Raw genomic sequence first — 21,051 nt, forward strand, 5'->3', positions numbered from 1 at the left:
AAAATTATATTGTCTGGAATGGGAGAGAGGAAAGGAAGGGAACTAAGTTTACTGGAAAGCAATGTTGTCAAACAGGCCTGGCACAAAGCCAGACTTTTCATGTGTGCGCTGGGCCCCAGGTACCTGCTTTGGTCACATTTCACTGGTCTAGACCTGCCTAGGCTCATGGGCATGAGGGAATGAAGAACCTTCTGGAAAAGCCAAAGGAAACTTCTGGAAAAGTCTTGGGGTAAAATGTGAAGAATGAATGAGTGAAAGGTGATGCCTATGATAGGATGAGGTTGAGGGTAAGGGACAATCTGTAAAACTGGAAAGTACTTTCAAAAACTCTGTGAGATCTGCTGTGGGACCCTCCTCAGAGTATGATGACTTGAGGAGAGGGACACTCCCTGCCCACACATGGGGACACCTCCTGCCTTTGACATTGGTGGCAATGGCCAGAAGGGCTCCACTCAGACAGCAGTGTGTGGAGACTGGTTGTCCACAGTGCATTTGGGGAGGCAGCTGCTCACCCGGCAGGCTGAGAGGGTTCATGAGCCCATGGGAGATACCTCTGAAGTCTATCCAAAATATCTGTATTTTCCCAATTCCTACATAAGCAGGTACTTTTAAGTGCCAGCAAAATTGGGTCCTTAGTGCTCACGAGAGAACTTCTGTTTTCACAGGCTGTTGAGGTCTGGGAAATTTGGGTTGCTTAATTTTCATAAACACCCTGAGTAAACATTACTTCATTTTGACAGATGAGGACACAGAAGCCAGAGGAATCATATGACTTATCAAAAGTCACATACCCCATAAATAGAGGAGCTGGAATTTAAACCCAGGCAGCATGGCCCTGGAGTTTGGGATCTTCCCAGTACCTTCACTGCCTTCACCTCATTGCTTTTTCACTATGAAATAGTATCACAGAAAATAATTTCCAATAACCCTTATCAGAGGTCAGGTTCCATCTTCATCTCCTCTAAACCCATGTACCCTGGTGGGTTTCTGCTGCCCACAGCCTGGTTGGCCTGGGATGGCTTTGCAGGTGGGCAGCCCAGACAGCTGATCCAGCAGCTACTTGCCCCCGGATGGCTGTGCACCTGCCTGCCCCACCTTGCCAGTCCCTGGCCTCTCAGGGCCTTCAACTATTTTACAGAAGGGGATCTCCCCACCCCCACTCTCAGGACTAGATGATTCCAGGGAGCAATAAGCCGCTGAGTGCTCTGGCTGGAGCTTCCTTCCTTAATCCCCAGCTTGATCATGTTTATCTGAGGTGTGCATGTGGGAGCTGAGGAGCCAGTGGACTGTTGCTGGGCAGGAAGGACAGAGCAGTACAGGGACAGGCCTCTGCCTGGGCTACAGAGCCACCAGGAGCCATGAGGGTGGCATTGGGCATGCTCTGGCTCCTGGCCCTCAGGGGACCCCCCCAGGCCTGGAGCTCTTGCCCCTCTCACTGCAGCTGCAGCCTCCACATCCTGGGTGATGGCAACAAGGCCAGGTATGCTACCATGTGTGTGGGGTGGGTAGCCCAGCCCCTACAGCTCTACCAGCATGGCTGGGTTGGGAGGATTGGATGCAGGGCCCTCAGAGTGTGGCCAGGTACGACCTCCATTTCCCTAGCACTTGAGGCCCAGGGGTCCTATGGGGCTGATCTGCGTTGAATTATCGTCTAGCCAAAAGGACATGGCTCTGCCTGGGTGGTACCAGGTATCTTTACAGTTGGGGTTGGCAGTGGGGCACAGGTGTGACAGATCCAAGAGATCCTTTCTGAATCTTCCTCTAGGATCCTGGTGGACAGAGCTCAGTAAATCTCCCCCTTATTCCTTCCTTCCTTCCTTCCTTCCTTCCTTCCTTCCTTCCTTCCTTCCTATCATCCTCTCTATATCTACTTAGCCTCTTCTTTCCCAGGCCTCTCTCATTCTCTTGCCTCACCTTCTGGGGGTACCCACTCACATCCCAGGTATTTTTTACCACCCTACCCAGAAAGGACCACCTGCTTCCTCATGCTCTCCCTCTTTGGGTCTCCTCTGGCAAAGCCCTCAGGAACTTCCAACTTGACCCCTTTCTAGAGGCTCTCTGAGAGACCAGGGCTTCCCATTCCTTAGCAGACAAGTTTCCCTCCCTCCTCAGCCTCTCTTTAACTTTCCTCATATCCCATTTGAGCTCTGAGAGAACCTCCATACTCTTCTCCTCCACCTGCATGAATGTCCCCAGGATGCTGGAGTTTGTGGACCCTTGCTCTTCTACCACAGTTCATTCTCGTTTTCTCCAACTGTCTTTAAAACATCTTCCCTCTGATGCATTCAGCTTATCCATTAATGACCACTGCCTCATCCATCTGGCTCAAGGATTTCAGCCCCTGGCTCAGGGCCTTTCCCACCACCTTTCCTGACTTCTGGAATTCCATCCTCCTTTTCTCTCTTGTCTTTGGTGGATGTTGGGGAGACACTGATGGTTTCTGACCAGGGCAATAACATCATCAGTATGATTCTCTCAGTGATTCTGGCAATGGGTGCTGAGTTGACTGGGTATGAAGGCAGATGGAGAAGAGAGAGGAACCCCAAGAAAGGATATCATCTATGGTCTGAAGAACAGAAAGATCTCCATTTTTGGCCCAAATCTCTGCTGCTCCAACTCATGTGGATCATCAAAAATAAAGATCCTCTCCCAAAGGGAAGCCAGACTGAGCCCTGAGCAAGCCAGGGAAATGCCTGTTGCCAACCACAGTGTGACCAGGGTGATGAAGACCGCCCCCTGACACCTACAGAGATCTGAGTCACACAGCACGAGTGGCAGACCTGGTGCTGGAACACAGGGCTTCAGGTCCATTTCCGAAACTCTTCTCATCAATGACACTGTCATGGACAAGGACCAGGGGAGGACTGCTGGTAGCAGGTTAGCTTTAGGATGGAAAATGACATTCCAAAAGTAGTTTCCAGGGCCCCTTATGTCAGCCAGTGGCCATCCCTCCTCTGAAGCTAGAACTCTCATCATTAGTCTACCTGCCCGACAATCCCAAAGCTGATGTTTACCAGCTCACGAGCACAGAGTGTCCTATGAGGGGAATGAGTCCATGAAAAGCTGTAGGGGGTTTGAGGTCCCTAATGGTCACGAACACAGATTGTGCAGTCAGACTAAGGCTCCTTCTGCCTCAGATGCCTTCCTCAGCCCCATCTCTAACTGGGGCCTTTCAGAGGGTCTAGCCCTTGTGACCTGCCCATGCTCTACATTCCTGTAATCACAAACAGAACTTGTGTTCCTATGGGTAATGGCATTATCTGGTGGGGGGGCAGTCTGGGTACCTGGACAGATGTGTCACCATATTCTTTGTGCCCAGTGTGCACCGCAGTACCATTGGCCTGTGTTGGGCTCTTTTATTGGTTTCTTTGATCCCTCCCTTGACTGTTTTCCCTCCCTTTCAAGACTTGTTTTCCCATCAACTCCTTTCTTCCTATCTATATCCAGACCTCCCTCCTTGCAATACCCAAACCTCTACCATCATTGAAAATATCATTGTGTCCAATGCTCCTTCTTCCTTAGCTATATTATAAGCTGTATGGACACAGGGTCTATGAAGCTGATATTATTCTGGATCTTCACAGAACCCATCACTCAGTAGGGGTTCCATGTATATTTAGAGAATATGAATGGATGGAAAGTAACTGTGCCTTTTGTGGGCACACTAGACAAAAAATCAAAAACAAAAAAACAAGTCAAGCCCATCTGACCTGGAGTATGTAGAGTGTGTGAGTTAAGCTGATGAATGTGGGTGGAGTGTGGGTGTTACTCAGGAAGGCACCAATGAGCAACATGTTATGACTCCACAGGAGAACAACCCCCCTCAACTAAGCGAAACATGACACCTCCTCCTCCATGTGAACAGAGAAACTCTCCAGATGAAACTGAGCCTGAACAAAGGCTGGGTCTCTCTTGCCCAGCCTCTAAGTTTACTTTTCTTGATAATCTTTTCCTTTTTACCTTCTGTGAGTGTGCTGCTCTCTGTGATAGCATAGAACACAGCCCTGAATTGTAGGCTCCTTGAGGGCAGGATTGTTTCCTGTTGTCTCTCTATCCTCTGCTTTGGTTCGAAACTTAGTAGAACAAGAGAGATGTCACTCTTGGGCAGAAGGTGCATTGGAAGGAGCTGGTGAGACTGAGCAGATCTACCTGCAGTGCCAGGATGAGGAAATTTATGACAGTGGTCAATAGCACTGGGCTTCTACCCATGACAGTTATGAACAGCTGATACACACATGACCTCATTTAAACCCCCACACCTCCCTGTGATGTGGAGTCTATTGTTATGGGGCAACTGAGGAAAATAAAGGTTATGTCATATGCTAAAGGATGCACAGCCAACAAGCAAAGAGCACAGATGTGAATCCAAATGTGGGGGTGTGAAGTCCCAGCTCTTAAAACCCTTGAGCATCTTATGCTCCCTTCAGAGTTGGGAAAGGGTTGAGGCACCCTGTGTATGGTTTCCCTTTCTGATACCCTTTATTTTATATATACATATATATATATATATATATATATATATATATATATAATAAAGAAAGCCAAAATGGTTAAAAACACTGATGTATAGTTTAACGATCAAACACTTTTTAACACATTTGCAATGGGCCAATGCATGTGATGAGCTTAGGATACTTAGTGTAATGCAGGTGGTGTGGGATGTAATGGGACATAGCAATTTAAGCTTGAGGTCCTTTAGGCCAGTGGCAGAGACCATGTGGTCCTCCTGGGACCTTGTGAAAGGCTCTGAAAGCAAGAACACCCATCCAGTTGTCCCCACCCCCCCTCCGCCCCTTCCCCCAAAGAAAATAGGATGCTGCTTGTTCCTGGCCCATCTCCAGAGCTCAAGAGAGCTTGAACCCCGGGGTTTGTGTCTGTGTTCGGTGCAGACCAGCAGGTTTCTTGAAAGGAGGTAGGGGAAGGTGGGAATCTCTGACCTGACTGGACCCTTGCTCAAATATCCCCCATTTCTGTGACTAGGACGGTGGTGTGCAATGACCCTGACATGACCCTGCCCCCAGCATCTGTCCCACTGGACACTTCCAGACTGCGCCTGGAGCGGACGGCCATCCGCAGGGTGCCTGGGGAGGCCTTCAGGCCGCTGGGACGCCTGGAGCAGCTGTGGCTGCCTTACAACGCGCTCAGCGAGATCAGCGCCTTAATGCTGCGGGGCCTGCGCAGCCTGCGCGAGCTGCGTCTGCCGGGGAACCGTCTGGCTGCTTTCCCTTGGGCTGCGCTCAGGGACGCCCCCGAGCTGCGGCTGCTGGACCTGCAGGCCAACCGTCTCTCTGCAGTGCCGCCCGAGGCTGCGCGGTTTCTGGGCAACCTCACCTTCCTGGACCTCTCCAGCAACCAGCTGATGAGGCTCCCACAGGAGCTGCTGGCCACTTGGTCTCACATGCAGACCGGGTCCTTCCTTCCGGGCCACCGCACCAGGCTGGTCCTCGGTAAGAGATGGCATCCGTCACTTGGAACCACATTGGGATCTTGTGCGGAATACCATACCTCTCTGAGTTTAGATTCTTTACCTGGAAAACTGAAATCACACCTGTTCCCGGTTTGAGTGAATATTGAATGGAAGGCTCCTGTTGACACAGTTAGGAGCTCAAGTGCCGAGTCAGACTGCTGCAGTTCAAATTCCAGCTCTGCCTCTTGCTAGCTGTGTGTCCTCAGCTTGGCTTCCCTGTGTCTTCATTTCCTTTTGAAAAGAGAGAATGATAAAACTATCTATCTCAAAAAAGGTTAGTCTTGTGGGTATAAATATGGTGCTTAATACACAGTAGGTCATGTGGCAGGCACAGAAATGTGCTGCCCAGATCCTCATCAAGATTGTACCGTCAGCAGCAGCATTAAGCTGTTGCCCCCTCAGGACAGCCACAGCTGCAGAGCAGCCTCGCCCAAGGCCACACACCCTTTCTGGGGGCAGTCCCATCCAAATACCTATCAGGTGGGAATCTAAAGGCCCAGCCACTGGGGCAACTCTGATGGGCTATTTCAGCTCCAGACTGCCCCTCCACCCAGTGATTCACCAGATCTGCATCCCAGCTCCCTGTCTCTCTCCTGTTTTCCTCCTTTCCTCTGCATTCTAATCATGTGTGTGTGTGTGTGTGTGTGTGTGTTCCAACACCATGTCAGGCAACCACAGCAAGGAGTGTTGGCCCACTGTTAGAAACAAGGAAAATAAGGGACAAGAGACCTTCTAGGTCATGCAGCAAGGAGACAGAACCCTGAGACTCAGTTTTTCAAAGCAGTGTTGAATGGGCTACACCAGCTGGCTCTCTCTGATTCTGTCCGGTTCCTAACAAACTAATGGCTTACTGGGTGAACCAGACCTTCTTTCCTGCCCAAGGCTCCTGCATGGCCTGAAGGGTGACAGGTGGGGACATAACTCACTCTAGAAAATTAACTATAATGACACAAGTCATATATGAATATATGTAAACATTTAACATATTTCAGAAAAGGCTAAAAACCCTTTTGTCTCCTCTACCAATTCCAGTTCCTTCTCCCCTCCTAAAAGGTAGCCACTATTGTTAATTTGCATGTTCCCTGTCTTCTACAGTGTATCTACATACACATACATATACATATGTGCACATAAAATTTCATCTGTGTGTTTAACATATAGTTTTATGATATTGTATATATCAACCAGCACTAATTTTCATCCAATAGTGTGTCTTGGAGACTTTTGTTAGTTACTACAAGTGAATCAACTTCATATTGCACATACTGCACAAAGGCTGGGTCTCTCTTGCCCAGCCTCTAAGTTTACTTTTCTTGATAATCTTTTCCTTTTTACCTTCTGTGAGTGTGCTGCTCTCTGTGATAGCATAGAACACAGCCCTGAATTGTAGGCTCCTTGAGGGCAGGATTGTTTCCTGTTGTCTCTCTATCCTCTGCTTTGGTTCGAAACTTAGTAGAACAAGAGAGATGTCACTCTTGGGCAGAAGGTGCATTGGAAGGAGCTGGTGAGACTGAGCAGATCTACCTGCAGTGCCAGGATGAGGAAATTTATGACAGTGGTCAATAGCACTGGGCTTCTACCCATGACAGTTATGAAGAGCTGGTACACACATGACCTCATTTTTCAACTAGTGCATAATATTTCGTAGTATAGTTATACTACACTTTATTTAACCATTCCCCCTTTAATGGACCATTAAGTTGTTTTCATTATTTTAACACCTGTGATGCCACAGAGAACATTCTTGACATTGCAACCTGGTGCAGGTAGACAAATGTTTCTCTAGGATAGGAACTAAGAGGTGGAATGACTAGCTCATGGAGTGTGCACACTGGATATTTTAATATCAATCTGAGAATCTCTAAAGGGGCTGGGCCAATACTCATCCCCCACCATTTGTGTGTAAGACCACCCATGTAAGTTCACTTTGTAAGTTTATTTGGGTGCCTATGAATGTGTGGGCACAGTTCTTGGTGCTGGGGATGCTGAAGTAAGCTAAATTGATGAAAATCTATTTTTTTATGAAGCTAACAACAGAAATGGCTAAAATGTTTAACTTTTGCCAGTCTGACAGGTGAACATTTCACTGTCCTTTCACTTTGTCTTTTGCATTCATTTATTGGGGATTCTGTTGTAATAGGCAAAAGCCAGATAGCTCACCACCAGAGCCAAGCAGTGATGAATCTTGGGGTTCAGGTGTGTCATTATATGCATTTAACCAGTGACACAGAGTAGTAACCATCAGTGGGATGAGGTGGTAGGGTGGGAGAAGGAACTGACACCCTCTCAGCTAGTGCTCACCTGAGAGCTATGAATATGCAGCAGATCTGAATGCAGTCCTTTCCCCCTTTTCTTTATTTATTTTTTATTGTATTTTTCCATTACCATTTAACCCCTTATACCCCCTCCCCCTTGAAATCACCACACTGTTGTCCATTTCTATGAGTCCTTTTTCCTTTTGCTCCACCCTCAACCTCCTTCCTCCACTCCCTACAAAGAGCTCTCAGCCTGCTCTCTATGAGTTTGTCTCTATTTTGCTTGTTAGTTAAGTTTGTTCATTAGATTTCCAACCCTCACTTTCCCCCTTCTAAATAAATTAAATATGTAAGTGTGTAAGATGCCATTGATTATTAGATACACTATCAATTTTAATAACAGTCTCTGGGGAATAAAAAGCACATCACATTAAATGCATTTATTTTGCATCTCAGAAATGCAAACACATAAAAAGGGTTTGTGCCTTAGAACTGAGGACACATAATATCCCTCTATCTGTTAAAGTTTTTTAAATGGGGGTGGAGACTTAGTGAGTTGCTTTAAGCTCTGTAAAGATGTTCAATTTTAAAGTAAAGAATGCAGGGATATGACATAGGGTTTGACTTCTTGGTCTCCTCACTCCTCTCCTTTTGAGCCTGTGTCAAAGGAACCATAGGTCAGAACAATCACCCTCATTGCTGGGATGATCCTGAAAGTTCCCCTTACACTGGGAGGATAGGGATTGAGTGGCAGAGGTCATTAGCATTTCTAGAAATGGGTTTTGGCATGTTGCAATTATTGCAGAAGCATTCACTGGCCAGTAGCCAGAAAGCATGAGTCTAAGAATGGCAGTAGTAATTGCTAATTTTGTTGGTATGCTGTATGGCCTACTAAGTGCTTAATATGATTTCCCTTTATGTTTATGGCAACCCTTAAATGGAACTAGTGCAGTCATTCAAGTTGAAGAACCAGGCTTAAGGTCACATAGCTAGCGAAGCAAGGAGCTGGGCTGAGACACCAGTCCTGAGGATTCTGAGCTCAGGAGCTGCCTTGTCCTCCCTGAGGAAGGAACTGGGCCTGGGGATCTGAATAGCTAGGGCTCACTTCTTGCCTTTTATCTCTGCAGGGCTGCAGGACAATCCCTGGGTGTGTGACTGCCAACTCTATGACATGGTCCATTTCCTGGAAGGCTGGGCCCCAAACCTGGCTTTCATAGAGGCCAGACTGAGGTGTGCCAGCCCACGCAGCCTGGCTGGAGTGGCCTTCAGCCAGTTGGAACTGAGGAAGTGCCAGAGTCCGGAGCTCCATCCAGGGGTGACCAGCATCAGGTCTCCTTTGGGCAGTACAGTATTGCTACGCTGTGGAGCCTCTGGGGTCCCTGGTCCTGAGATGAGCTGGAGGAGAGCCGATGGGTACCCACTCAATGGCACAGGTGCGTGAGCTATTAGGTACCACTGTGCTGAGAACCCTGATGGGGGCAGGTGGGTCAGTGTCCCAAATGGGCAGAGTCAGGTTTGCCAAGGAGCAGGAGGTAGGCTAAGCAAGGCTGTACACTCTCATTCTGTCTGAGCAGATTTGGACATGTTCTACCCAGAGGTAGGTTATGGGGACAATGGCCTGTCCTATCATATTCCATTAGCCACTCCATCAGAGACTCAGGGCCCACCTTGAGAGGAACAAAATGATGACTTTTGGTAGAAGATACTCTTTTAGTATATTTAATATTTATAGTAAGTTTCCCAGTTGTGAATATTAAGTCAATATCACTAGGAGTTACTACTAATAACTAACAATGTGAGTTATCATTTATGGAGCTCTACATTTGTTAAATGTATCAGTGCATAATGTTGTTAAACTTTAGAGAACCTGAATATCCTTCTTATTTTGCATGTAAGCAAACTGAGGTTTTGAGAGATTCAATGCTTGGCCTATATCACCCAGTTGCTACAAGGAGGAGCAGCTCCACAATGTGTGATTTTTGTGCTGTGTAGACAGAGATAGTTCATCTCTGGCACTGGTTGGGGGCTAGGAGTGGGGTTGCAGGAGTCAGAGCTCACCTACATGCAGAAAGAGGGTTCAAAGGGAACAATTTCTTAGCATATGACCAGAACAGCTTATGTTCTTCCCAGCTGTTTTCTGTGTCCTTCAACTAGGTTGAAAAGCATTGCTCTAGAACTATGGATTTAAAAATCAATTTACAGACAAAGTTGTATAAGGATCCCCATATCTCAAACAGAAAGTTGAAGATGCTCTGATTGAATTGGCCATGGGGCTGGACAGGGATAGGCAGAGCACTTCCTCCTACCTACCCCAACCCACCTTACCCCCCAAAAGTACCTGCCTGCTCCCTGAGGGGTCAGCTCTGCAGGACTCCAGGGCTCTATGGAACACAGTGTGAACATCTCACATTTAGAAGGAAGATCATTCTTAGGCTCTGACTCAGCTTAGGTCTCCCCAAATTTGAGCCTAGGTGATCTCAATCTCCTTGGTTAGTCTAAGAAAAGTTGAATGAATCCCAGTGTTTTCCTGGGATGACAGGGTCTGTAGTAGAGAGTGAATAGTCCAGAGGCTGTGAACTTGGGCCTGAAAGGAAGGTTGAGGCAGATGGGTCCATTCATTCTCACATATGGCTCTTTCTCCTTAGTGCACCAGGAAGTCTCCAGTGATGGCACAAGCTGGATTCTGCTGGTTCTGCTGGCTGTGTCCTACCTTGACTCTGGAGACTACATCTGCCAGGCCAAGAACTTCCTGGGAGCCTCTGAGACTCTTATCTCCCTTGTTGTCACTGAGCCCCAGACTTTCACAGAGCACAGTGGAAGCCCAGAGGCACTGTGGGCAAGGACAGGTGAGGGGGCAAAAGCTGCTGCATACAACAACCAGCTGGTGGCCAGGCATGTCCCCTACATCCCTGAGCCTGCTATCCTGGCCACTGGCTCCTCTGTGCCCAGTATGAAGGAGGAGATGATGCTCCAGCACTTCCAGATGAGTGCCCCAGCAGAACACTTAAATGAGCAGGTGGGATCCCAGGAGGCCCGAATGGTGAGGTCTCTCAAAGTGTTAGGGGACACTTACCAGAGTGTGACCTTGGCATGGAAGGCCCCTCAGGCTGGGAACACAACTGTCTTCAGTGTCCTCTATGCAGTCTTTGGGCAGCATGACATGAGACAGGTGGTTGTGCAGCCTGGGAAGACCAGGGTCACCATCCATGGGCTGGTGCCCAAGACCAAGTATGTGGCATGTATCTGTGTGCGGGGCCTGGTGCCCCGGAAAGAGCAGTGTGTCATCTTCTCTACCAATGAGGTGGTGGATGCTGAGGCCACTCAGCAGCTCATCAATGTGGTTGTGATCAGTGTGGCCACTGTCATCGCCCTGCCCCTCACACTGCTCGTCTGCTGTGGTGCTCTCCAGAGACGCTGCCGCAAGTGCCACACTGTGGGCTCCACTGAGTCCATGGGTGCCTATGTCAACCTGGACAGGCTGGGCCACAGTGAGGATGGCTCAGAGGAGCTGTCCCGGCACAGCCTCAGTGAGGCTGACAGGCTCCCTTCAGTCCATTCTGGCCTGGACACTCAGCTCTTGGGAACCAGGGGGTGCCGTCAAATCAATGAGTACTTCTGCTGAGGACCCTGCTTCTCCTATACACATAGATGCCCACATATCTGCTCCAACCACCTTCTACTCCCACATGCTCACTCTGACACCTGACTCATGCTCACCCATTCTTACCCACTTGGGTGCTTGTTTATTCATCCATATATATACACAACAGCTAACATCTATTAAAGCACTAACTATGTGCCAGGAAGTGTTCTAAGTGCTTTTCATGCATTGACTCATTTCATTTTTATAACAATCTTTTGCAGTAGATGACACATTTCTCCTCATTTTCCTGTAGAAGAAATAAGGTAATTAAGTAACTTGCCTGTATCAGTCAGTTTTTTCTATAAAACAAATGAAAGCAAAACCTCAGTGGTATACAGCAATGAGCACTTATTCTCACATCATCCACAGGTTGTTGAGTTGACTGAGGTGGCTTTGTTCCATGTGTCTTATTTGGGACCCAGGATGGAGAGTCAGTGGCTACTTGGGCAGGTTCCTTCTATGGATAGTTCAGATGATATCAGGAGAATGAGCAAAAACATGTAATGCCTCTCAAAGTCTTGGCTTAAAACTGACATACTGATATTTCTGTCTATTTTCTATCTGCCAAAGCCAGTGCCATGGCCAAACCCAACTTTAAAAGGGCAGAGAAGGACAGTTCTTTGCTGGAGGCCATGCTGGTTCAAGAACTATTTTGCTGAGCAGTGATCTAATCTACTCTATTGCCTACAACTATGCAGCTAGGAAGTGGCAGCTCTGGCAGCTGGACCAGGCAACTGGTTCCACAGTTGAATCCTAAACATATGTTCTCATCTACTGCATCTTGATTACATTTATGGTGATTCATAGGCACTCACATACACATCCTATTTATGCAGTAGCCACATTTGTACAGTTTCACACATTCACACACACAGACACACACCATGCCCTCACTGTTATACTCACTGATTCTAACACTTTTTTCCTCTGGGTGCCATTCTGCCTAGAGGTAATAATTTGATTTTCAATAAATTCTAGAGGTTTGGATGATGCCCAAGCGATTACTGCTCATTTACTCTAAGAATGTCAGTCTGGAGGGATTTGAGAGACCTTTTGTGGTGTGTGGTACAGTACACACAATGCTATCTAGCATGCTACTCACCTCAGTCCCCAAGTAGCAGTCTTGGTGATCCTTACTGAAACTTACCTCGGTTCCTGAGGATATCTCAGAGTCTTCCCAGTCACTCAGTGAGGCCACTTAAAAGGAGGATTCTGCTCCATTTGCTTAAAGATGGGAAACATCTGAGATGTTTCTGAGTGCAGGAGCAGACAAATATTCCTGCACAAGGGCAGATGTTGTATCTTGTCTGCAGGACTGAACATCCAGGGTAGTTGGTGCCAAAACCTTTGGGTAACAACAACTGACAAGATTTTGTTCAGCCAGTGATCCAAGGGAACTATTTGGTTGGTATAGTGATTTCTAAGGTTACTATGTTCCCTCTCACATTTATAGAAGACCTTATAACATATGACCTTACAAGTGTAGTTTTTTCTCTGTTTTCGCTCATTTGACCCTCACAACAACCCCTTATAAAGACTGGGCTACTTGATTGTACAGATAGAAAAACTGAAGTCCAGAGAGCAGAATAATTTATGGAGGGTTTGTGATGGATTTTCATGGAGGATCCAAGTGTTTAATAACTTTCTGGCCAGGCTGAGGGTATATATTCACCTGATCTCTGGCAATACAATTCTCAGCAGGGTCACTACAGAAATGGATTTTTGTGTGTGTGTGTGCCACCTGAAACATGGGATCAGAACCATGGGAGGCATTGATGCACATGATTGCAGAATTTCCATACATGGATATTTTTTTGCCCATCACCTGCTATTTTGATAGCATAACATATTAGTATATTAGTATTTACCCAATATTTGTGTGTGTGTTGTGTGTGTGGTGTGTGTGGTGGTGGTTGGTTGTGGGGAGAGAGTAGAGAGAGAGAATTCAAACCTCTCCAATGATTCATTAAGATCTACTTTGGTGATTCTGGATAAAATACCTCTGAGATGGTTAGCCTCCTAATACACCATCTGTCACCATCTTTCCTTTGTGTGTTCTGTCCTTTTTTAGATTGCTGTTACAGAGAATAGTCAGATTGGATTGTGCTTATGAATATTCAAATTACTGGAAAAAAAAAACAAATTCCTGTTGTAAAAAATAAAATGATGCTTTGTTTGTGTATATGAGTCAGTCTTTTGGTATATGAGTCAGTCCTTGAAAACTAATGCCTTCCTTATAATCCTGGGAAAAACATTTCTGGTTGCCCAATGCTGAAGATTTGCCTGCACTATGGTGATCCCACAGCATGCTGCCTTTGGAAGCTTTGTTTGGAGGGCGGTTGGAACTGCAGAATCTCCATCATATATTTTCTGACTGCTACATGATTATATGTCTTTTACCTATGGCAGAAGCTACTTCTGATGTTATACATCTGTAACTGAAGTTGCAGGGTACCAATAGACAAATAACAGAAACTATATTCCAGGAAGTAGATGTGGGCTATTCAAATTAGACTATTGATCAAGGTACTTAATGATCACTGTGTTTAGAGAATTGGAGCTGGATATTTTGTTCTATCATATAAGCCAGAAGAGACAAAAATCAATTTACAAGTACTGGAACATATTCTATTTGATTGCAAGGGCTTTTCTAGTTAGAACAGGTTATGCTTATGCTGTGCTAACAATTCCAAAATTTCAGTGGCTTGACACAGAAAAATTTATCTTTGCTCTCAGAGAGTCTACTTGAGTCAGTGAGAAATTCAGATGAAGGGTGGGTTCTGCTCCACTTATTCACTCGAGGGACTCAGGCTGTTGAAAATGCCACCACCCAGAAGTCACAATTGCCGTAGCAAGTGAAAAGAGAAACTGGAGAATCACATAGGGGCTTTTAAAAACATATTTCTGCTAACATTTATTAGCTAGAAGGTTAGTCACATAGTCCACCTATTTCAAGAGGGTTGGTAATATAGTCCTCGTGTGTCCATCACAGGCATGCCAAAGAAGGCAGGAAACCAAGGGGACATCTTAGATGTGACTGGTGGAGGAGTGAGGGAAGAGCAGCCCCTTGAGAAAAGAGGAAGGGCAGTACGTTCTTTCTGACGAGTTCGCCCAGTTTTCTGTCTGAGTTGTGCCAACATTCCACCAAACGAATAGATTAAGAAACTCTCTGATTAATATTCTGCCTCAGAAAGCCAGAGAGCTGCAGCCCAAGAACCCTTTATATATAATTATTTCATAAACACTAAGAAAGTTCTGTCCTATGACTGTCTCTTTCCACTCTAAAAGCCCAATTCCTAAAAGCATCCTGCAGGAAAGAGATAGGGGTATAATGTACTAAGACTCCTTCCTTTTGGTGTTAAATCTTTGGAGTTTAGGACATCACTTAACCACTAGGTATGTAATAAAAATAATGTAAACAAAGTAACTTTAATTGTACCAGTCTCCAGCCATAACAGACAACCATACCTACTCCCTATGCCCATATGCCTCATTAGGAAACCAGAGGATGAAGGGTTGGGAGAGGAGGTTGAGCAGTGCTGATGTGGCCTGAGGATTTCCGAAGTGACAAGCTTTCAGCAAACCCACTAGAAGGCTGGACTGAACTGAACTCATTTGAAAAGGTTCATACAGAATGAAACAGAGAGAAAATTGTGTGTGTGGAGGTGGAGTGAGAATTCTTTACCCTTTTAATATTTTGGAGTGAGAAAGAAATCACTAGTGGTTTGTGATACTCGTGGATTAAAATACATTTTTTCCCCATGAAGCAACCTAATAAAATCTTGGCAACCTGGTTGGGGACTTTGGGATGAGAATCACCCATTAGCGTGTTCCCATCAGGCCAAACTGGCCAAGCCGTTGTGCCCTTATCACCCTCAGTCCACTGCATGTGGGCTGAGACACAGAAAAAATTGTGTGACACAGAAAAATTTATCTTTTGCTCTCAGAGAGTCTACTTGAGTCAGTAGGAAGACAGTGGGAAGGGAATGGCCCCATGCAAACACTCCTTGCAGGTAAGCATTAACTCGTTACTTGAAGAGGGTCTAGGCAGCTTATCTCCATGTCCACCACAAGCTGTATGCCCATAGCACTCTCCTTGTTTTAATTTTTACTTTGAGAGGAACTCTAGAGATCTAGCCAAATTGTGAATGTCTGAAAACTCCAGCAAATATATCTGGCTTGAATGGAAAGCCTGAAATGTAATCAGCTTAGTTGTGACCCATTTCTCCCCTCACTGGTTAGCTACTAAGAGGATTTTCTTCTCTGAGGCCTTTTGTAGGGAATAATGTGTATCATGAGTCTTAGAGAACTCATGGAATTTCAGTATTCACCAGGAAGTACCCCAAGTAATAGGGAAGTAGACTTTGCCGTTCTTCAAGAGTATGTTGATATGGGAGGTGAATTAAAGTTTATTGGATACCTACTGTATGTTAGGTACTTTATTTTACATAATCTCAAAATTACCAAGAAGCACTGTTAAGTGTTTGTTAATTCCCTCACTTTGCTGAGGAGAGATTAATGCTCAGAGAGGTTAAATGACTTTCCAAAGATGTCAAGACTAGGGAACATAGGCTAGAGAGAAAACCTCATGGGTCAAGTCCATAAGAGTTTTTCTCACCACTGCATTTCTTGCACCTAGTAAGTGTGTGGCTTAGAGCAGGATCAATAGATATTTTTGACTGAATAATGGGTGGCAGAACAAGCATCCAGGAATTACATATATGTAACTTTAAAATACTGGTCTTTTCTTTTTATTGTGAAAGACATGCAGCATTCAGGGAAAGTCATGAGATCCAAGATAAAATAAAAAACATGCTTTAGTTTAATCAGAAAACACAGTCTTGAGGTTTACCTTTTGCACCATAATGCTTCTCTGAGTCGGTCATCTCAATGGCAGATGCAGCTGCCTCAAAGCAATAGAGATATAGATCCATAATATAAAACTCCACCACACAAGGTGTTGAGAAGAGAACCATATAGAGGCTTGGTCACAGAATTACTTGTCACCCATCATCTGCATTCACTTTTAGAGTATGGTTAGAAATTCTAGGTTTCAGGATCCAGTTGTGATTAATGAAATATTAAATGAATTTTGCAAAATTACTTGAACCATAGTGCTCAGAATAGCACTACCTGCTGGTGTCTCAGATCTTTTAGTAAGAAACTGAGGGAAGACAGTATCAGGACAGAATTGACATCTGCCTTAGAGTTTGCTTTCTGAACTCAAGAATCAAACAAAGGGTGAAGTTTCTGACCTTAGTCAAGAGACACAGCTCCCTCACTATGGGTTCTCACTAAGCTTGTGATCTGGGCCACAGCAGACCTCAAAGTGTCCAGGGGCTTTTCCACTGCTGTGCTGGCCTACATCACCATGGATTATCAATAATGGGATTTGCCACTTAGAAGCCAAGGCTATCTTACTCAAAATTCTCAAGTTATTTTTTTACAGAGGAACATGGCTTCAGCTTCCTATTTCTTGCCAGTTCTGGCCTTTCTGGATTTACATGCAACTTGGCCACCCTGTCTGCCAGGATGTACCTGCTCAGAGGAGAATTTTGGCAGGTGTGTTGTGCTAGAGAGATGCCACAGAGCTCTAGGGAATGGGTTTTTCTGGGGAGTTTTTGGAGCAGAAGTGTGCCCAGAATTTGCAGAGAATTAGAAAAAACTCTGAGGCTCATTCTAGTTGGTATTGAACTTTGGTGAACTGTGAGCTTTTACCAAGATAGGTGTAACTCTTTCAGTTCAAGTGAGTAATGTTTTTGTCTAATTCATATCCTAATGCCAGGATAAATTCATACCACCTACCAGTCTCCTGATGTTCATATTAAAGCTTTTCTGTTTCTTGTACAGGACTCTGCAGCATGTCTCTCTCTTTGAGAAAGATCCCAGGGAAACTTCCTGAAGAGTTCAAGCAAGTGAGAATTGAACGTTCATCCTTACTTGAACTGCCCTCCGGGTCTTTTGTCAACATGAGCACAGTGGAATACCTTTGGCTCAATTTTAATGATGCCACTGTGATCCACCTAGGAGCCTTGGAGCACTTGTCAGAACTAAAAGAGCTGATACTGGAAGGGAACAAACTTCAGTACTGTGGACAGCGTTCCATGCCACCCCTTTTTTGAGAGTCTTGGATCCCAAACAATAGGATTGATGTACTCCCTGAGCTGGTTCTTCAGTTCTTGGTCAATTTGACCTACCTTGATCTATCTTCTATTAGGCTTACAGTTGTATCCAAGAGTGTCTTCTTGAATTGGCCAGCTTACCAGAAACACCAGCAACCTGACTGTGGGGCCAAGATTCTCTCTAGCATGGTGCTGGCATTGCACAATAATCCTTGGCTATGTTACTGTCACCTAAGGGGACTCTTCCAGTTTGTAAAATCCACCAGCCTCCCAGTCATCCTGATGAATCCCTATCTGATGTGCCGAGGCCCTCTATCCAAGGCAGGGCAGTTTTTTCATGAAACTGAGCTCAGTGCTTGCGTGAAGCCCCAGATCTCAACCCCCAGTGCCTATGTCACTATCCAGGTGGGACAGAATGTAATCTGAAATGCTTGGCACAGGCCAGAATGTAACCCTGAAATGCTTGGCACAGGCCAGCCCTCCACCAACCATTATGTGGATGTATCCCCTGAGCATGTGGAGGGAATTTGATGGTAAGCCACATGCACTCTCTTAATGTATCTGGGAGAATGGGGAGGTGTATAGCAACCTTATCCCCAATAGAGAGGTACTAAAATGGGTGTAGGTAAGATTGGGAAAGGCTTGAATTATATACATCATGACAAGGTAGTATTACACTATTGGCATTCTTTTAAATGATTGCATACAGATCTATATTTTATATATAATGTATAATATATTTATAAACATATATAAATATACAGATATGTATGCTTTATATAGAAATGTGTATATGTATATTTATGGATTTACATGCAACTCAGCCATCCTGTCTGCCAGGATGTACCAGTATGTATATTTATATATAAAGCATACATATCTTATATAGACATATGTAAATATATATCCTGGAGTTGACTCGACACTGTATAAATATTAGAGAATTCTATGAACAAATATAATTTTGATGACTTTCTAGATGCAAAACACTATACTGTGTATTTTTAAATGATAGTAATTTCTGACTAGGATCAATTCTAGAGATTATCCATTACATATTTCCTAAAATTGCCTGAACAGACTCACCTGGGGTGTTTGTTTGAAATAATATTTCCATATTTCTCCTGCCATGAAAACCTGAATTAAGTGAATCCAGAGGAGGACCTGAGAATATATATTTTAACAAGTGTTTTCTCCTCCTCCACTCTTCACCCCCACACCCTAGCTAATTCTTAACATCAGGCAAGGTTGGGAAGTCCTAGATATTGACTGAATTTTACACTTTTCACCACTTTGTTGCCCAGACCTTATTGATTTAAAGTTGTAATACTAGGATCCAGGGAGAGGTGGGCCCATGGGTCCCACAACTGGGGTTCAAACCTGCCTCTCATTTCTTGAAACTCTGTGCTTGCTCTGCTTTTATACCTCAGCTGGAATCACCTTTAATAATATGCTGAGGGTTGGGGCACATCACAAAGCCAATATGGCCTCCCAAGTGGTATATAGAAGTTTTCTAGAAGATAACTAGAAATATTTAAGTAAAACTCGAGAAATACAGTCGGTTTTCCACACATTATACATGTGGTGAAAAACCTCTGAATGATTAAAAATACTGAATTAACTGAAATTTTGACTTTTCCTATTTTGATCACATTTTATAGGCTTGAAGTTAAACACCAGTGAAAGTAATATAAGATTTATTATTGTAGCTTCTTTGAGAAGAGTGAAATGCACCCAGATGTATCTTTTGTGATGCTCTGTGATTAGTCTCCTTGCCCCATATATTCTGTGAGTAATAATAACAGCTAACACAGACTACTTATTATCAATCTTATTGAGTAAGTATTATTATCATACCATTTTATTGATGAGGAAATTCAGGCCAAGAGAATCCAAAGAATTTATCAAAAACCATATACTTAGTAAGGGATAGAACCCAGGTATTTGACTCCAGGTTCTAAGTCACTCCACGTCCTGGGGTGAGAGGGCACTTCTTGAAGGTCACAATATTGCACAGTCACACAGTTGTTAGAGCTATCCTGGGAACCATGGTGTTAGCTCAGCAAAGCTAAGGTAGTTTGGTGGAAGCAGCTAATGTGGTTGAAAAACTTCACAGAAGGACAAGTTTTCAGATTAGTTGCTGCCTCTGAACAACACTCATTATTGGAAAGTCACCTAATCTTTCCAACCCTCAACTTCCTATGTGTAAAAATTGGGTACTTGTCTTAAAGGGTTGTTGAGAGGCAAACACCTGACACCAAGTATATGCTTAATAAATGGTAAACCCCACCTTTAAAAAAATGGCACTGCTGGACACTCCAGTTGTCTATCATGGAAATGCACAGCTGTTTTGCTCTCTCTCCACCCAGTGTTGACCTCATCCACCACAGAAGATGCTGTTCTGTCAGAGCTGGTCATACCTGCGGCCCACTTAGTAGACAAGGGCAATTACACCTGTGTGGCTTCTAATTCCATTGGCAGGAGCACTGTTGTCATCTCCCTCAACGTCCAGCCTCTCCTGGTTCTGCCTGCATCGCATTCTCTTTCCATTCCCTCACAGGATAAAGTCTACATCAACCTGCGGGTCATCAAGCAGACCATGGGCGGGGTCCTGCTGGAGTGGTTTACAGTGGGAAATACCTCTGAAGAGAAGTGGACCACCCTCTATGTTGCCTCAGATGTATCCCTCAGGAAAGAGGTGGTTTACATCAGGCCTGGAATCAACACATATGTTATGAATGACCTCCTCCCGGGCACAAAATACAAGGCATGTGTCAGCCTGGGAGACCAGCCACTGCACCAGGGCCAGTGTGTGGTCTTTGTGGCAGGCCAGGACCATAGTGGGTTGGACAAACGGGAGCACTTCCTGCACATCACGGTGGTCCTGTGCACTGTACTGCTGGCTGTGCCTATTGGCACTTATGTCTGGGCAGCCCAGATCCCCTGCAGCTGCAGGAAGTGGGGCTTTCTCTGTTGTCCTCATCATAGGAAAGCCCCCAGGTACCCACAGGCAGCCCCACAGCACAGAGATCCCATAGTGGTTGTGAGGATGGCCTGGGACACAGGGACACTGAGGGGTGAGGGAAAGGAGGAGGAGGAGATAGTGGCTGAAAAGCCTGGGCTAGGTCTAGAGAAGTGTGGGCCTCCAGCCCCCTAAACTGACCTTCTGTGGCTGCTCAGCTGGGTCTGATCTATTTATTCAACAAATATTTATTGAGCACCCACTGTGTTCTTGGCACTGAACTTGACACAGTGAGCAGTTCTTGTTTTCATGGAGCTGATGCCAATGGAGCTTTATCCTGTCCATTAATCATTTTTATTATTCACAATGTCTGAAAATTAATAAATATTTCTATTTCTACATATATAGTCCCATAACATTGACATGTTTACGTGTACATTCACACATAATATTTCACATGTGTTATCCTATAAAGAAAAATAGAATTTGACCCTTTTTACAGGTGAATACAGGTGAAGAGAAAGAAGAAAAAAGAGAGAAAGGAATTAGGCCAGAGAATTACATTACCCATCTAGTAGGCAGTAGGGGCAGTGCTCCAAAGA

At 45.0% G+C, this 21,051-nt stretch overlaps 2 protein-coding genes across 3 annotated transcripts; both read left to right on the forward strand.

Moving 5' to 3' along the window:
* Window positions 1–1,251: 1,251 nt before the first annotated feature.
* On the forward strand, window positions 1,252–13,143 carry LRIT1 (leucine rich repeat, Ig-like and transmembrane domains 1). 2 transcript variants are annotated; one of them, XM_028514235.2, is made up of 4 exons: window positions 1,253–1,480; window positions 4,981–5,447; window positions 8,850–9,155; window positions 10,368–13,143. In XM_028514235.2, the coding sequence occupies exons 1-4, from the start codon at window positions 1,359–1,361 to the stop codon at window positions 11,342–11,344; spliced, it is 1,872 nt and encodes a 623-aa protein (XP_028370036.1). In that variant the 5' UTR covers window positions 1,253–1,358; the 3' UTR covers window positions 11,345–13,143. The 2 variants fall into 2 exon arrangements, with proteins under 2 accessions (XP_035882626.1, XP_028370036.1); XM_036026733.1 differs by lacking the exon at window positions 8,850–9,155 and having other exon boundaries at window positions 1,252–1,480.
* Window positions 13,144–16,499: 3,356 nt separating this feature from the next.
* Window positions 16,500–20,840, forward strand: LRIT2 (leucine rich repeat, Ig-like and transmembrane domains 2). The gene is given in 6 exon segments (XM_036026734.1): window positions 16,500–16,929; window positions 17,216–17,443; window positions 17,446–17,503; window positions 17,505–17,890; window positions 17,922–18,020; window positions 19,857–20,840. Coding segments are annotated over 6 exon segments (1,668 nt in total). The 5' UTR covers window positions 16,500–16,820; the 3' UTR covers window positions 20,645–20,840.
* Window positions 20,841–21,051: the final 211 nt, after the last annotated feature.

Source organism: Phyllostomus discolor, chromosome 5 (genome assembly GCF_004126475.2).
Source record: "Phyllostomus discolor isolate MPI-MPIP mPhyDis1 chromosome 5, mPhyDis1.pri.v3, whole genome shotgun sequence".
Taxonomy (NCBI): domain Eukaryota; kingdom Metazoa; phylum Chordata; class Mammalia; order Chiroptera; family Phyllostomidae; genus Phyllostomus; species Phyllostomus discolor.

Excerpts from the sequence above, each read along its gene's own strand:
- LRIT1 (XM_028514235.2), top strand. The coding sequence starts at position 1,359 with ATGAGGGTGGCATTGGGCATGCTCTGGCTCCTGGCCCTCAGGGGACCC. Across the intron at positions 5,448-8,849 it reads CCGCACCAGGCTGGTCCTCG|GGCTGCAGGACAATCCCTGG; the intron begins GTAAGAGATGGC and ends TTATCTCTGCAG. Across the intron at positions 9,156-10,367 it reads GTACCCACTCAATGGCACAG|TGCACCAGGAAGTCTCCAGT; the intron begins GTGCGTGAGCTA and ends CTTTCTCCTTAG.